Source organism: Lampetra planeri, chromosome 39, assembly GCF_965212315.1.
Source record: "Lampetra planeri chromosome 39, kcLamPlan1.2.h2, whole genome shotgun sequence".
Classification (NCBI taxonomy): Eukaryota; Metazoa; Chordata; class Hyperoartia; order Petromyzontiformes; family Petromyzontidae; genus Lampetra; species Lampetra planeri.
In genome coordinates, this window is record NC_136145.1 from 9,238,153 (window position 1) to 9,256,868 (window position 18,716).

Genomic DNA, 18,716 nt, shown 5'->3' on the forward strand with positions numbered 1-18,716 from the left:
CGGTAGGCCATGCTTTCCCACCTGATGATGGACGCTTGTGTTGCGCCCGAAACGTCGTGATTTAATGGAGTTGTTTTCATTTTTTTTTTACCTACGTGACTTTACCGAAAAAACCAAAGAGTACATTTGTAAGGACTCCTGCCACCCCTCCGTGGTTTGCAGCTATGGCTGCTGGCATCCAGCTCAGTCTTCTCCCGCCATTTCTGATCGTTCCAGGGTTTTGTTGACCGGGATCTCTGTTCCCGGGGCCGCTTGGAGGGGGGCTTCTTCAACTTCCTCTCCTTCGTCCGAAGTTGCACCCGGTGGGTTTTTTCCTCCGCAGTATCTTAACATCTTGCCACTCCTGACACCAGTTGTAACGACTCCGGACTCGAACTTTAGAGGTTTCTTTTTATTGCACGTAACCGTAGCTTAGGACCACGTCGTCATGAGATAATGTGACGTGGAGATCGTATGACCGAGCAGACAGCGATGACGTGAAGACAGCGACGACGGCCCGAGTCCCTCTCCGCAGGCCCCAAACATCCCTTCTTGCCCTGCTTTTATCCTCTTGGATTTTCTGGGGGAATTTCCCCAGCTGTCTCTTTTGGACACTTCCCAACCAAGACCCTCCAGACTTGCTGGCGCCTTCTCTTTGTATCCAACCTCGCTGACACCCTGTCTTCACTTCGAGACTTGCTGACACAGTCTTTACGCATTGTTTAAATGCATGCCTATACAGGCCACCATACTTCAATAGGGATTACAGTTGGTACGGCTATTTTAATACACAATGGACAGGAAGGACAAGATAAAAGGGCTCGCATAATGTACATGCATAATGTACATGCATAATGTACGTTGACTCATTAATACCCCCTCCCACTTAACACAAGAGCACAGAAGTGTGGTCACCACATCTACGCCTCTATATAAGGAACGAAACAGGTGGACTCTCTACAAATCTGGCTGTCGCCTGATGAAGCTAGTTGTAATTACTGGCGAAACGTCGTACTCAGATTGTAAATGTTGTGGCTTGGCTCTCCCACACACCGGTGATGCTGTACTAGTGACGAATTGGCATGTTCTGATTACGTGACAACCCTTACCAGTTGGCTGTGTCGGGTGGTGCAGGTTTTAACGAAACATTTATATATTTACACGATCCAACCCTTAAAAACCTCTATTCTTTTGTATTATTTGTTGTGACTTTCTGACCCGCCCCTACTGGACATCTGAGAAAAAAGCTTCAGAGCTCATCGGATTCCTCTAGTCTAAATAAAAATTCTGATTCTGATTAAGCAGGCTGCCTTTACCCAGTGATACAATGTCTAAATTCTACACAAATGTAAAATAACAACAATAATAGCACTGCTGATATGCAACGAGGGCATTATTTTTAAGCATGCTGGCACATCACTAAATCGTTTGGACATGTAAGATTTAGATTTGTTCACAAAGGGTTAAAAGCCTTTACATTCTGGCGCCATGCTCAAGCATGAATTATTACCCAAGCACGCTCAACCGTCTCCACTGTGAATGCTTAACTTGAGTTAGGCATCGCCTAACCCATCGGTTGCAAGGCTGTACGCTTAATTATTTAGTAATAACATCGCTGACTTTGAATGATATAACTATAAAGCCCGAGTAAAATGTTTGAGTAGTTCTTGGCTCAAATGAGTGCAGGGCGGTGGCCATCTCCTGTTTATAGCCTCTGCACCAATGATGAAATTCCAGATAAAAAAATAAACCACTGTTGACTTCCCCCAAAGTGGTACTCGGCATGTTGACACCAGAAGAGTTAAATCCTTCCTGGATCACAATCCAGGCGATGAACTCGTGAGCTTTTAATGTCCCCTGGAAAGTGCCACAAAACAGGTTGGGATCTACGGATGGAGTGTGCCTTACGAATGTAAATGAATATTAATAACAGTTAAAATAATAAGATGCGTTATTTTATGTTCATGAAAAAGTGTTTTATATGTAAAAGCAAATAATATAATTCACAGCCCTTTGCCAATCCACTACTTGATGAAGTCCTTCTCACACCGTGAGGATTAAGGGGAGTTGTTTGACCATAAGACTGGTTCAGATATCACTCAGCACTGATGTTGGCCGTGGCTTAGAATCAAACTCGGATTTTTTGGGTTCATCGCATAGTGAATGAACCGCCCCATTGCACCTTCCCCACTTTTTTGTCCATTTGTTTTACGTGCGATTCGCCATCTTTACCTTGCATTACTCATATTTTTGTTCAATAATTTGTTAAATGTAGTCTGGTTCTGTTAAATTTTGAATGTTTTTTTCAGTATTCAGAATACTTAAAACGATTCAATGTAACGCAGGTCATCCTTACGAAAGAGGCAATGTATAATGTGCCCCAATAGATTTTACACCTCCGGGTGAAATGAAAGATACCGGACTGGCCTTGAACAAGACATTTAACCATAATCCCCCTTGCACAACAGAAACTGTAGTTTCAATAAAAGAGATGCAATGATTCGCCGCTACACGATTCGATGATCTATCACGATTCTTTTGCTTAACAATGCGGAGAATGTAGGAAGCCATTTTGTGGCAGCAGGGGGGTTCCGCGAGCCCCAATCATGTTCAACACAGTTGGCAAAACATCCCATTGCAGGACCGCAGACCTTGGGAAACTTGGTCGAAGCGCCGCCAGCGGTGGCTGCCGTTCATCTGTGGGAGCCTCCGAGCATAAAAAACCCAACTGTGCACGTTACAAACTCAATGGCGTTTTGAGACGCAATTTGCATGCGCGACGCCGCTACTACGTAAAAATGAAAACTACAAAGAGATATACCATTCTAGATTTTTATTCTACATTTGAAGTTTTCGTGACTGCAAGGGTTTTTTTTCGGTTTAAGTCAAGTGGGTAAATTTTTTCAATAAATGAAATCACGATGTTTCGGAGGCAACACAAGCTTCCGTCTTCATGTGGCACAGTCACAGCAGTAATTTGATACAGTAATTTTGCTGTGACGGTGCCACCTGAAGACAGAAGCTTGTTTTGCCTCCGAAACGACGTGATTTAATTTATTTTTATTTTTTACCTACGTGACTTTACCGAAAAAACCAAAGAGTATAGATATACAATTGCTACGTGCAAATCCTAACAAGCCGATTGCGATTCCTACGGCAGAGATTCGATGCGTGCACCGTAAGCTTAGGAATGAATATCATTTTATGAATTGACGTGGTCATTACACCTCTCCACAATGAGCTCTCACCTTGTCATAAATAAAGGACATCTGGCTGTCTGTCTATTTGTTTAGGAGCCATCTCACCACTTGTGTCAACCCAAATCTTTGGCACGTAATTGGTTTTCTCTGGAGCAGTGCGCATTGGGCAACGGTGCTCGTGCGCCTATCACGTCCACGCGGCGCGCTAACCACTGCAAACACATTGGTGATCAGAAGGCCACATGCTTAGGAAAACGTTATAGCCACCCCCCCCCCCCCCCATAAATCCAGGGCTAAGCGCAGCATCTAAGGCGAACGGGTCAATACCCACCGGGAGTTTTATTTGTACGCTTTGACAGCCCAACACACCACTCTGGCAGCCATATCACCTGAGATGGTGTTAATAATTTATCTGAGCAAGGCAGATATGGTGCCCTCTGACCTCAATCCGTGCACGTTTGCACATACACAAGTGCGCACACACTCGCTCACGCGGCTGCAGCCTCGTCCCACGCGCCCGCAGCCTCGTCCCACGCGCCCAACGTTCTAAGACATCGGGCGACCATAGCTAAGTACAGGTGGGTATTAGGAGCGTAACAATACACTCGTTAAAATGGAATATTTTTGGATTGAACTGTCCCGTGTAAGAGTTGATCATTTACGATTTGTGCCAATGTTGTGCAAATATTTTCTTCAGGCCAACTGTTGGGGATGAATGCAAAGAGACAGCACGAGACAAAGAGCAAGGACTGTGCACGCAACAGACATGACTACCCCAACGCCTCCTTAACCACTCCCACCTGTCCTCCTGTCACCATAATTAAACCACTACTGCTTTTAATAACGCCACTCTTTATTTCAACCACTATCATCTCATGTACAACTTTATAATTATTGTAAAGCACCTTGGATTAAGGTGCTATATATTAAAGATAAGCTAATATAGTACAAATAGGATTATATTATTGAATCGAACTGTGACCCCAAACTGTTATTATATTACACTTATTGACCCAGGAAAGCTCTACCGAGTCTCAGGACTATTTCAGGAGGGTCCTCCCAAGTTTTGTAGTAGAGGGAGATATTCATGTGTAATCGCAATTAAGTAATTTTCAGGTAATTTTTCAGCATTGGGATTTTGCCCAATATCAGTTACATTGTTTGTGGGGGGTTTATTTAGCGAAGGAAGGAAACCCGGAGAACCTAAAGGAAGCACAAGCAAAACAGGGGGGAAAACACACAAACTCCACAGTCAAAAGGGGCCCGAGTAGGGGGAATTGAAGCCAAGACATTGTTTGCTGTGAGACACAAGTTTTACCACTGAGCCACCCTGCCACCCAAATCACACCCCTCCACCCTCGGCTGCACCTCCTATTAGCAGTTGGCTACATACGGTGCGAAAGAAGGTCAATGTACAGCAGATACAAAACAAAGTGGAAGGTGGGAAAATCATTGCACGCTGAATATAGCAAATATAAACGTGTGTACAAATATGAATTCACACACAAGCACACGGACACATACAAAGAGACACACAGACACGTGTGCACACACACACAAGCACACATATATATGCGAGCAAATACAATGTCAAAGGTCCCCCGATAGCTTAAACAGACTGTTACGGCAAATGCTATAAGTGAGCAGTGAGGATAATATCAACGTGGTTAACACCACAGCACAAGGTACTCATTAAAGACTGTGTGAACGAAGACCAGTTCAGATATTCATCAGTGATTTGGGCCACGAGTGGAAATCGAACTTGAGTGGGTCAGGTTCTTAAGTTAGCGTGCTAACCACAACACTACCGCTCCCCACGTACATGTGCCTGCCTAAACGCAAAGATCCTCATAGCTTTAACAGACCTTTTGGGCATATGCTGTGAGCGAGCACCGACGAAGGCCAGCACGGAAAAGTAGGGGCTCGAACAGCACCATGCCCGACCGCCTTTGTCTCCCTAATGCCGATGTTTACGCACCGCACCAGGTACTCATTTGAGGCTGAGTCGACCGAGAGGAGGCCCAGAACCGGTTCAGATAATCGTCACTGGTGTTGGCCGTGAGCGGGAACTGAACTCGGGAAAGGTGGGTCCGTGGCGCAGCGCGCTAAGCGCCACACTGCTGCTCCCCACACACACACGCGCGTACGCAGACACACACCCACACACCGAGGGGCGGCAGGCGCACGCGCGTCGGCGTGACGCAATTAGCGCGCATGGGCTAGCGGTGTGCGAGCGCGCACTCCACTACGCTCGTCGCGCCGCTCCGCGGGGCGGGCAATTAAAAACCCAAATGAAAGTTCCACTCGGAAGGCTCCGACCGCCGTAATTGCCAATCGATGGAGCAGGGCGCAACGCGTCGCTTCTAACGACGGAATCTGTTCTCGTAACGCTCCGCGTTCCGGCTCCCGTGGCATGCGCAGCAAAAAAAAAAAAACCCGCTGAGCGATCGCGACTTAGAGGAGGCGAGCCGCGCCGACGTGAGCCGTTCGAGTTGGTCGGGAATAGGAATGAGATAAAAACTGGGCTAACCAATTATTTCGGTGCTTTGCCAAAAAATCTGGAATCCCAGGAGCGTTCATTGAAACAAGCCTGCTGATGAGAGCCAGGAGATACAAAGTAGTCGAGAGTTTGCTTGCTTAAACAAACGTTTCTGGATAATATGGATAACGTTTGTCTGGAAAGCCAATAGGCCAATGGAAGAAAACATGCTTTTATTTTTTATTCATAGTGGCATCCACTGAGGAAATGGAGCGGTGAAATCAGCTAATGTGCAGGCGATGGATAGATTGTTGAACCACAGGAATGTGAGAAGTGGTGGCAGCTTGGAGAGGCTTTCAACCTGCAGTGGATTGACCATGGCTGATTATGATGTGCAGACAAATTTAACAACAAAGATGTGCATTGCATGTTTATCAGCCTTATACAGACAACATACTCGGTTGCGAGATGTTAATTCCCTCGCCTGGTATGCAGGATTTCGATTTAAAGCTTTCGTGACTGCAGGGATTCATCTTCTTGGTTCTTTCAGTAAAGTCACGTAGAATAGAAATAATAAAACAATAAAAAGAAAACATAATAAAATAATTCTCACGACGTTTTGGCCACAACGCAAGCAGCCATCCTCAGGTTTTCCATTCTACGTGTCTTTACCGAAAGAACCAAGATGGTATGCAGGAGGTTGTGGGTTCGATCCCAAATCTGACACCTGTTTATTTGGAGTTTGCATGTTCTCCCCGTGGTCGTGTGTATTTTTCTCCGAGTCCTCCGGTGTTTCCCTCCACATTTAGAAACATGCATTTACAGTATTTGGCTAGGAGAAATGTCCACATGATAAGTCACTTTCGTTGAGCTTGTGGCCAGGTTGCTTCTGAAAAATAGCTACATAGCTCAGTGAGCTTTGCCTGGTAAAATAATATTTTTTTTATAGTTTTAACTCAAAATCAATGGATGTGTGGCCATATTGCCACTTAATCCACCAACTCAAAAAAAATCTATAAAAGGTGGCTATCTCAACAAGGAAGCAGTGAAACCCACACAATTGTCGACCGGTTTCACACTCATGAGGACTCATCATGACCGTAAGTCATCACTGTCCGCGAATGCCATAAGGTTTTGGCAGCCCACGTATGCAGAGGGCTAACCCTGACACTAAAGGGAACCCATTAGCTTGCCTACAGGCAACAAAAATTACGCAAATTTATAAATGAGATGTTCTGCACAAGGCAATGCATGTCTTATTGGATATTTTTGGTTTTCTGGCTTGAACAATTTTATCTGTCGCAATGAGTTTTATCATCATTTTACAGGTTTGAATTGATGTGGAGACACAGAATGGAGTCCGATTCTAAATTCCTTTACCCATAATGCTCCAAAAACAACAAAATGAGTTTGGAAATGATCACTTTAGTTATAATTCTACTGATTATCGATCCCATCACCAAACTTAACCTGGTATCACAAGAATAGTCTTTCACCTCCGATCCTGTGCATGTGACGCTGGACAGGCGGTGATGGGGGCACGGCTTGGCGATGTCATTGGTAGGTGGGTTTCCCACCTTCGGAGAAGGCAGGATGTCGTGGCGGCGGCCATTTTTAAAGAGACCAGAGTAATCGACCACAAAAAAGTGGTTGTTTTTATTTGTAGTCGACTAATTGAGTTATGGGCGAGGCATCCCGTCTCTAAACCACAAGTTTGCTCTCCGATGTGTCGGCTGTGCCGTTGTACCCAGTATGTTGGCGAAGTGGTGCCACTCTGCCAGCAAGTGGTGGTGTGCTGGAGAGTGTTGACAGGAACTATTGTAAAACGATTTTACCGCGTAAGGCCCACTAAGCTATGTAGCTCTTTTTCAGAAGCAACCTGGCCACAAATGATAACTCAGCGAAGTGGCTTATCATGTGGAAATTTATAGCAGCCAAATACTCTAAATGTATGCTTCCGAATGTGGAGGGAAAAACCGGAGGATCCGGAGAAAAATCCACACGACCACAGGGAGAACATGCAAACTCCAAATATGCAGGCGTCAGGGTCGGGCACCAACCCACGACCTCCTGTACACCAGACGAGGTAGTTAACATTTCGCCACCGTGGCGCCACCCCCAAAACAAATTAACCTTTCCTTGTGCACACATGCCTATGCTGTGTTCAGAGCTGTCCGATAAGAATTGGAGGCTTGTGTGGGCTGGTGTGTGGAGCAGGTGTGTGTGGATTGGCGACCCGAGTTCGAGTCTCAATCATAGCCAACACGATTGATGATTTATCTGAACCAGTCCTAAGCCTCCCCTAGGTCGACTCAGCCTCAAATGAGTACTTGTTGTGGTGTAAAAACATCACCATGAGCAAGACGAAGGCAGCCAGGCATGGTCCTGGTAACCCACGCATCGTGTACATGCGGGCCTTCAAAGGATTGGTGTGCAAACCTCGCACCTCCGATTTGTGCGGTTGGCTATGTACGGTGCGAAAGAAGTCCAACATCCATACATACATGCGCTGGTGTGTGGGCTGGTTTGTGGCTGGGTAGAATTTACCTTGGCTGTTGTGTGAGCATGCATGTGGGTGAATGTATGGGGTGGTAAGTGGATTGGTGTGGGCTAGTGTAAAGATATGTCGAACTATGTGCCAGCTTGTGTGTGTGGGCTGGCGTGTTATCTGTAGGTGAGTGCGTGAGATGGTTTGTGGATTGGCGTGTGATCCTGTGTACACTCACACTGGTGTGTGGGCTGCTGTGTGCCAGGGTGACTGGGTGACATGTAACTTGCCTCGGCCGGATGCTGTACAATATAGAGACGCGTGGAAACCTCCAGTGGGTGAGCCGGCAAGAAGGGACAGAGACACACCTTCTGGGGCCGCCTAGAAAACCCAAACATAAAACGATCAAAGACAGAGAGGGGGAGACAGACAAACAAAGAATTCACTTGTGCAGAATAAGATACAACTCAATTCTTCCACAACGGCATTTTTTTCTTGATATCACAACAATTTTTCTCAATCAATTTCCTTTCCCAGACAACCTAAGTGGAACGTTAGGCCCGACTCGCTGCAAAAAAACCAAACGCACTCCTTCGATCTATTTTCGTTACAGCGCCGAAAAAGGGCAAGTCGAATGCGAGCAGAATTTTGCAAAGGCTCAACCGAGAGCTCAGTGGGCAGGAGAGTGCTCCTGCACCTGCGTGCCAAACGTAAAGGTTATGAGACGCACGCCATTCTCTCCCGCGCACTGCAGCACAACAACGTTTATTCTGGCACGGTGCTCTCGCAACGTTTTGCCTGTTCGCAAGTTTTGCTCGAACGCCACAGCTTGTTCACATAGGAGGCACCGGTTCGAAAAACATTACGAAAAATATATATATATGATGCAGCAGCTCTGTTCACCCATTCACAACGGTCTGCTGTTTTTTATTTGACCGAAAAGAAGCATGGGAGGATGCGTTATTAGAATTACACCGAACGACAACAATAGCAGCACACCGATTAGGGAATAAATGAAAACCTGGGACATCCATGTTGAGTCGAGGAAAGTCGCCGGGCCTGGGAAGGACATGTCAATGGAAGGCGATGGCTGATTGAAAAAGACTGGCGACAGAATGGCAGCCAGTGGTGAGAACGTACACGAGAGGAGCATCGCTGCGGGGATGGAGCGCTGAGACGAGGAGTGAATTAGATGGTGACGACACAGGACGAGCGATGGTGATGGAGAGGGACGACTTTAATCGCGCAGTAGAGACACTTACCTGGTTTCCAATTAACTTGAATATTCTAATGCGCTTTCATGATCAAATTCAAGCTAGAAATACATGTATAAGTCCTTCCAAATGTACCCTCCTTACAAATAGCCTTCGTATGATTAGAAATGCATGCATTTAGATCGAAGTGAATAAGGAATAAGGAAAAATAAGCTACGTATGATTACCATAGCCTGGGAGGGTTTGGAAATGTTAAATGGTATTGCCGAGGACATTCGGCCAGGAATTGAACCCGAGTAGTGGGGATCATAACGAAGTGCAAAACGCACCACGTGAGTGTTCATCTTTCTTATAAACATCATCATCAACACCCGTCATCAATCGACTGCCAGACCAAGACCTCTTCCTCCCCCCATTGTCGCCATCCTTCACGGTCCCACAACGCCACAATCCATCTCGCTCCTGCACATTAGTTAATCTCATCACTCCATCTCCGTGTTGCATGTCCTCTCGGGCGTGTAATCTCTCACGGCTGCCATTCCAGCACTAGTCTCGTCCATCAACCATCATCCCCTTGAGCGACGTGTCCTGCCCAGGCTCATTTACTCTTCCTAACCTTCAATATGATGTCTCAATTGCATTTGTTCTCCAATTTATGTGCTCCTCATTCAGCCACCAATCCATGCATCTCTACACACATAAATTCAGATTTTGTTCCATTTTACTTGTCAATGTCTAGGCAAGATATACAACTTTATTCTCTCGCTACGTTGGTAAGTTACTCTTTATTATTGAGTTCAGTTTTTATAAAAAAAAAACACTTCTTATTTCATGATTTTGATCCCGGTCTGCCTTCCAATAATGTATCTAGGTCCACTTTTTTGCGAGGTATTTTTTGATAGCCTTACTTAAAAAAAAGTCACTTCTCCTCGATTCAAATTTTAAATTTCAGTCTGTTTTAATTGCTTGCTAATTAGATTGCTTAACGAGTTTTTAGCCACACAATACATTTAAAATAGAATACTAATCTACAGCCCATTTTTCGATTTAAAGCTTTCGTGACTGCAGGGATTCATCTTCTTGGTTCTTTCGGTAAAGTCACGTAGAAGGGAAGTAATAAGTAATACTTCCCTTCTACGTGACTTTACCTACAGCCCATTGTAAAGCCACTCGTGGATGAAGGCCCCCCGACACTGTGCTGGTCATGGGGGTTTGTTTGACCAAACTTCACCTCAACGATCAGTGTCAGGTGGTGATGGTGAGGGCCCAGGACTGGTTTAGATGTCACTCGTCACTGATGTTAGCTGTAGCTGGGAATCGAACTCGGGTTTCCATGTTAGGCGCAGTGAGCAAACCACTGTGCCACAGTTCCCCTCCAAACACATTTTCAAAAAAGTTTCCGTTCACTAACACCTACTTGTAATAATTGTATATGCATGTATCAAAGGGGAATCTGGGATAGTATTTCAGTGAGGCACAACCTACATTATCTTCACTAATGTCCTTTTTATTTTTTTTTGCATTCTAAAGTCTAATGGCCCCCACGGTTACAGGAGAGATTTACACAAAGATAAACGGCTGCACACCCACACGGCCGTCCAAATCTGAATTTCATGATGAATAACTTTACATGAAATTCATGTAATCTGAAACCGTCACGTCTCATGCGAACCTTATGGAAAGTCCAACCTGGCCCTTTCTCTCTACAAACGGACCGGGATTTACATATATACAGTACATCTATTCTGTTTACTCCCACGCAATGCAAACGAGCGGCACGATGAACTGCGGCAACTCCAATTGAAGTGTTTAACCGCGTCAAGATGGAAATGCCCAATTCAAATTTAGGGCGGCAGAATGATGCAGTGGTGACACATGCGCCTCCCTGCAAGAAATACCTCGGTTCGATTCCTTACTCGGGCACCCTTCTGTGTGGAGTTTGTATGCTCTTGCCCTATTCTGCATGGGTTTCCATTTGGTTTTCAGCAATTCAGTGTCCTCAAAAAGTTATAAAAAAAAAACCCGGTACAATACAACCGGAATTGACCAATTATCCCAATGCTGAAAAATTACCTGCAAATGACTCAAGTTGGATTACCCACAGGCATCAACGACACCTACTGGCAGACTAATGCTCGCTGAACCATCTTGTGCTGCATAGGGTCAGCTGCCTCTGAGGGTCCCGCATTGCATGGTTGAGATGAGATGTGATATTAGGCACTTTGAGTTGCTATGGCATTTAAGCCCCATATAAATGTTATTATTATTTATTATCTTTACGTAGAAAATGGGAAAAAACTATCCTTACAAGAGCCATTCTACGCATGCAGTGCGAGCTTGAAAATTATTCGAATCAATGAATCAATTAGGTCATCGCACCACTACTATCAACAAACGCTGATATGTACATCACACAAACCCAACACCTCTGCCCTCCCGCACGTTGACTGATCGAATTCGTTTTGCCCGCGCTCGTGGGAGCAGAAAACCAAACGAAGAAAATCATCCAAAATCGCACACGCCGCCCGTCCGCACACCAGGGCCTTGCGCCCACTGGTTCCCCTGCGAGTGGAGGGGGTGGCGGCGGTTGTCATGAGAAGGGTGCTTGGGACCGGGTTAACACGTCGCTTGACTTGCTTTTTTTCCCCCGGTTCTGCTTAGCAGCGTGACGGACAGGCCATTAGGCGGTAACTCGGCGCACCGCGCGCGGCGGCAAACCACAACAAATCGTGCCAAATTACCCGAGGAACATGCAGATCGCTACGTGAGCCGGCCGCGAAATGAGCGGTTGTCGAGCACAGGTCCTGGACCCCGCGTACCGCCATTCCCACTGACGATCTTACCTATTTGCATCTCACCGTAGCGCACCATTGTTATTTGCTCTGCTGTCTGTGTGTTGCCAAAGCCGACTGTTGCAGAACTTCAAGCTACAATGACAAACTAAATGTAGAACGTGACCATATATCATGACTACGATCGAGTGCGTACACGAATACATGAGCGCGTGATGCCTTCGCAGGCATTAACATGCGTGAGGATACGAGGCAGTGGATTGGCTGTCATCATGGTGAAAATATAGTATTTAAGTGTGGGAATTAAATTGACTTAAAAAATATGTAGTACTGGTAGGAACCACCTGGTTCCACCAGCCCACAGGGGATTATTGTGTCCGTCCGTCCGTCGTGCATCCAAAAATGGGAGGGGTGGGGCTGGGTGGAGAGGAGAGGGTGAGAGGGGCTGGGTGGGGAGGGTGGGGAGGGGCTGGGTGGGGAGGGGCTGGGTGGGGAGGGTGGGGCTGGGGGGGAGTGGGAGGGGTGGGGCTAGGTGGGGAGGGGCTGGTCACCCCGTGGTGCCCTTATAAAACTCAATGTTTCACCTACTCACGCCGGCTTGTGCCCGCCCTCACAGTCGGCCATATTTGCAGAATACACCACGCCAACGTTGACCCTGGCCATTGACCGAGCAACCCAACGTTCCTACCAGCTCCCTCCGCAGGAACGTGTTTTAATAACGGGGCGGCGATGTGGCTCAGCGGCTGCGCGTTTACCCATTTGTTGCAGAGGTTTGTGGTTTGAATCAGGCCAGTGGCCCTTGTTAATATTGCGGGTGTATTAACGTTAAAGATCCCCGACATCATAAAAAAATATTAGGCTCATTGCTTGTCGGCATCATGGTCCAAACTTTCAAAAAAATGAAAAAAAGTACACCACAAATTACCCTCATGGATTGCCTACTGGCGGACGAAGGCGCACATGCAGGCCGGTGCGGAATCGCACAGGGGGACAGCTGCAACGTGGGCGTCCCCCTGTGAATGGCTGTGATGAGATACTAAATGGAGCACCCGATAAAGCAAAAAGTTATTATTAGGCAGTTAATAATCCCGTGGAGGTCCCTTTGGCAGATTCTGCCGAGACAGGAGAACTGCTGAGATTCAACAAAAAGTTTTGCTTTGTATACATCCTCACCGAGTGAATGGACATGAATGACAAGTTTGTGTGAAGGCAGTTTACGTTTCTGCTAACACTTGCATCAGTTCTGGTGAAAAAGTAAAACTGGAATGAGGACAACGTTGGGCAGTTGTTGAAGGGGAGATTACCTCTCGTCCAGAGCACGTTTGCTAAACCTGTTTGAAATGCAACCGCCCCCTTACTTGGATTATTTTTAAGAGTTTTTTTTAACACCCCGAAGGAGGAGCCGAGCGAGAGCGACATTAAGGGAATCTAAAACGACGATCGCGAAGGTCACACGGTCGCGCTCTTCGGCAGGCTGTCGGGAAAAACCTCGCAACCAGCGACGAGGGGGAGAGAAACGGCGAGGAGAGGGGAGAGAGACGCGCTGACGAGCTCATACGGGGTTTTCAAAGAAGGATAAAAACAACAACATAAATAACAAAGCGGAGACACATTTACGGAAGGAAAGAGAAGGCTGCCACTGCACGGACAAATGCAGATTAATAACAGTAACACGGGCGTTTTCAGAAGACCGCTAATCGCGCGCACGCGAGCAGTCCCCAAGAATACAGGTCATGGCAATCCCATCGAATATTTAAAGAGCCGGTGTTTGAGAGCGAATCACTGACTGAAGTCTAAGGGAAATGACCTTTAGAAACAATAATGGACATTAGCCCCACGTGTAGACAAACACGGAGATGCGGTCGCATTGAACATTTTTTACAACATGGCCTTTCCCTTTTGCCTAAGCGTTCACCATCGCCGAAAAAAAGTTTCCGGATGACCGCCAGGAGATTCGCAGTCTCGGTACTGGGATGGGCTGGGAAACACAAGGTCGGGTTTTATTTTATAATTTGAAGATGTAAAGGTCACAGCACACGAGCTTCGATTGCGATGGTGGGGTAAAAAAAAGAAATATAAAATGCACATCACTGCAACGCCACGAATAAATTGCACCCACGAATTGCAAGCCCTGCAGCAGACATGGTGGTTAAATATCAAGGCAAAAGGAAGCAATTCGAGTTTAATTTCATTTCATTACACGCCCCCCCTTCCTACCCCCCCTTACCCTATTTTTCTTTTCAAAATGACTTTAATTTTCCACGCATCCGTCAGCATGAACGCCGGAGAATGTGGCGGCGTCCGAGTGGCCCCTCCCGCGTGCTCGCGATCCATCAAGCGGCGGCAAGCGCATCCCCACGACGAAAAATTAGGGCACTCAAGCGGATTTAACAGTTCACCCATCTGGTACACATTTCCCTGTGTTTTAATCTTATATATTTTATTATTATTTCACCACCCCTTTTATTTCTCGACCCGATGCCTTCCCAACCCTCGCTGCTACTGATGGTGCTGGTGGCCATACCGTGCACAAGTTCTGGTTGTTTGTTTATTTTTGCGTTTTTGAGATCAGTCCAGGAATTCACAGCGAAGCCAAGGAGTCAACCAACAAACCCTCCCTTCCACCCCACCACTCCTCCCCCCCCAAGCCTTCCCAACTAACCCTTTAACCAGCCTCAAAACTGACTGTGGGTGCAAGCATGGAGACGGGAGATGCTCGGCAGCCACTCTGGCAAACAAACAAAAAACCCGTAGGGCATTCACAAACGATTTGATTGTAAGAATTATGCGAGATATGTCGAGGAAGAAAGCGAGTGAAAAGCTGAGCCACGCGGCAGGGACGATTACCGGCGTGCGATTCACCAGCTCCACCGGATTAGTCTCTTTAAAGAGCCACAGAACCTGCACCCATTACTGTGGCGTTCATTACAGCAATAATCGTTTTTAATGGGGTGAGGAGCACCCCTGTGATTTCCAAGATGGAGTGGATCTTGGATGACTACCCAGAGCTCAAGATTCGGTGGGAAGAAACCACTGTCTCACGTCAACCAAGACCGGCACTCGCCACACCCTCCGTCTTTGTGAGTTAATAGAACACGCCCCCGAGGAGATGAGTGATGCCGGAAGGATAGGCGGGCACACGGGCAGCTGCCCACCCCCTCCTCCGCCACTGACCGTCCGTCTTCCCGCACGCCAATACAAAGAGCGTGCCAACAAGCAAAGTTACTTGGGCTGGCACTTCGCAGGCCACGATACACACCCATTCCCTCCCGTCTTCTCTCGAGCGTGCCAGCATGCCGCTTAACGGAGAACTATATCACAGCCCCTCCCCATGGCCAAGTCTCCCTCACTCAATCTCTCTTTATCCATTGACACCGCAGCCCTCTCCTCCCCCAGCACAACTGTGGCCAGCTTCAGCAACAGCAGCAGTCAGAGCGGGGCTCCTCCACTCCGGCCCGCGTTCTCCTCCCCGCCCCGCAAACTTCTCTCTCCGCTGGGACATAAATCAGTATTCGTAGCCTCAAGCCCCTGCTTTTACATTCACTCGGTGTGCTCGGTTTGCCTGCGCTCGCAACTCAGGGCCGCACCGGGGTGCCAATGCCCGCTTCACCTCCCAACGTTTCAAATTAAATATTAAAAAAGTAACAACGAAACAGAAAACCAAAAGCCCAAAAAACCCACCCACCCTTCCTCCAAATAAATCCCCCCCGACCCCCAGCTACCCGCTGCACCGGTGTGCGTGGTTTTGGTGGCGGTATTGGTGGCGCCAGGCGGTGATGGTGTTCGATTCGGGAACGCTTAATGCGCACGTTGGCAATGACACCGCCGCCGCTCACTTCTCTGCTCACCTCTTTACTGCTTCATGATCGCGCCATCATTACTGTCAGCGCCGCGGGGCATCGTTACCAAGAGTGCGCTGGCTTCTGCTTACGCCGCAGATTCCCGAGACGCCCAGCAACATCGTCGAGCGTGCGAGTCGGTCACTGTGAGCCAGCCTCAAAGCACAAATTACAAATACGGGATTAACCGCAAATTAACCAAATTATGGGTGAAGCAGGTGGCGGCAGTGGTACGCGTGCTACGCTATATGTTCATGGTGACATGAGTTCAATTCCCAGCCATGGCTGGTATCGGTGGCGAGTGACAACTGAACCAGTCCCAGGGCAGTTTCCCTTTAGCAACCTGCACTTACAAGTGAGAAGTATGGTCAAACAACTCCATGACTGGCCTTCATGCAGCATTAGATAACTGGGGAGGTGCTCATCCAGCATTTGATAGACAATGAGATTGATCATAATAATTATCTTCTGAATTCCATCCAAGCAGATGATAGGGTGGACAGAGCATGCAGCTTGCAATTAAAAGGTTGCACGTTTAAGTACCAGCAAGGGATTGATTTAGCCTCTCAGCCCTCCGTGGTTCACAATATGAGTACTACTTTGATGAGTTGTTGTTCTACGATTAGACTCCACATCACCATAGGAATGCTATTTTTGAGCGAGAAACTACTTTGACTTTTTAAACCAATCAATAAAACCACGGAAATGGCCCCTGGTCATTTTCTGGCCAAGGTGAGGTGTCTTGTGCTGCGAGATTAATGTTGGACCTTGACTAAAATGACGGAAGAAAAAAAAGTGAACATTAAGGCAACGTTTTATAAATGAATGAATACACAGACGGTGAATGAATTATGAGAAGGGGCCCAAGCGTGGATTTCGTCTCCATCCGCGGGGCCCCGCTCGCCTAATTAGCGATTCGCTTAACGGCGCGCATTTACATTCGCCCGTTCGGAAATTCAGCCCGAGGATAACGAGGCCCACGTCTCGAGCTCTCGTCTCGCAAACCGAGCGGAGCGCCTGCACCACGGTTAACCCCCTCCCCCATCACGACGCATAGCGCCGGTGTGCAAAGCCCCCGAGAGTGTACGCACCAAACAACCCAGAGTCTCAGAATGAGGCTAATTGGTGGAATCTTTCGAAGCTGCAATTTATGGGAGTCAACAAAAAAAAAAGAGGTGGGTTCAATACTGTGCTTTTTTGATGAAATCGGTTAGAGGCAGTCATCTAACCGTGTAAAAATAACAGCGGTCACGAAACAAAAGATTCCAAATTAAAATGCCAGCGATTATGACCAATAAACCACGAGCACCACCAGATGGCCAAAGTAACTGTAATGCTTCAGGATGCGCACATTAACAAAAAAGAGGAGACAAATTCATAAAGTCTCGCAATATCACAGTTGGTCGTGTGCAGTATTACCATTATTTTTGAAAAACTATTATTTTTTTACGCGCCAACGGCAAACCCGCTAATGGCAACAGAGCATTATAGAAACACTAACGCACTCACACAGTATATCACCATGTCCCTTGGCTGACATCATGGGCCTAATTCTCACGTTAATGGAAAAAAACACTTTCCAGCCAAGATAAAAATGAAAAACTGGCTCATCCGGCATAAAAGTGACAATATTGTTGTTTATTTCACTAAAACGTCGGCTGAAACTTTCTTTCCGCCAACGCATGAAGGGGGCCTTTCTGGTGTCAAAAACACCACTCAAGCGATGTCCGAGGGCAGAGATGGGCACTCACAAACTGCGACATCTCCTCGTGCCTGTAGCCCATCGCCGCTACAAGGACGCCAGCACACGCGCTTTCATCTCCACCCCAAAATCGATCCCTGGAAACTACGATCAATTACCGTGGAAGCAGCAATGGCTCCGGCACACAACGTGCATTTAAGGAAGGGTGGGTGGGGGAAGGCTTTGCTGGGAGAGAAGAAATATATAAACAAATACAAACAAAAACGCGAGTGATGTACCATCATCAATTACCGTTCCTCCACGCTTTCTTAGAATCAATTACGACAGTCTGGAATCGATTTACAATTCATTGTGATGAAATCGCCAAATTTACCCGATGCTGCTAATGCATATAAAGTGGCCTGTAATATGATGTCTGTGGTGGTTGCCTTGTGGGGTCTAACGCTGTCGGAGGGGCGCTGAAGGAACTGGGAGGAGTCCATTGAGGGTCCACGCTCTACGGTGCAAAAAACAAAACATCAGCAGATGGCAACATCTGAAAATATCCGTTGTTTAAGCAGAAAATAACTCAAGAACAATCGTTATCTATTATACAATGTTGATGCGCAGCTCGGAATAATTGGTCAAAAATAAGTTAGATAATAATTTACAGTGCTTTTGTCAATCCACTGGTGGATAATTCCATGTCAATCATGTGGGGTTGTTCCACTATACTGACCACGCTGGTCAGAGCGGGTTGGTGAAGAGGCTGGTGAGGAACACAGAACCAGTTCCCGGAAAATAAACTCAGGCCCCCCCGATTCATAGTGTACTGCGTGAACCATTGCAATTAAACGTCACTGTTACACTGACACGTGCAAAAAAATCGTAGTATGTTAATCGATAATAAATTATGCTTATTATACACTTGCATTAATAAAACCCCAATAAAGAAAGCAAGCATCTACCAATAAGAAATACTTTAACAATGGAAATGATAAATCAGCAACCCCCAAACCACGATCATTCAATTAATTGCTTCGT

General features: G+C 46.8%; 1 protein-coding gene across 1 annotated transcript in view; it reads right to left on the reverse strand.

Annotated features, from left to right (window-relative positions):
- Window positions 1–18,716, reverse strand: part of DTWD2 (DTW motif tRNA-uridine aminocarboxypropyltransferase 2) — a 54,416-nt gene that overhangs the window by 23,974 nt on the left and 11,726 nt on the right. Inside the window, exon 2 of the mRNA XM_078612776.1 lies at window positions 8,437–8,527. Coding sequence (XP_078468902.1) covers window positions 8,437–8,527 — 91 coding nt within the window. The remainder of the gene's footprint in view (window positions 1–8,436; window positions 8,528–18,716) is intronic.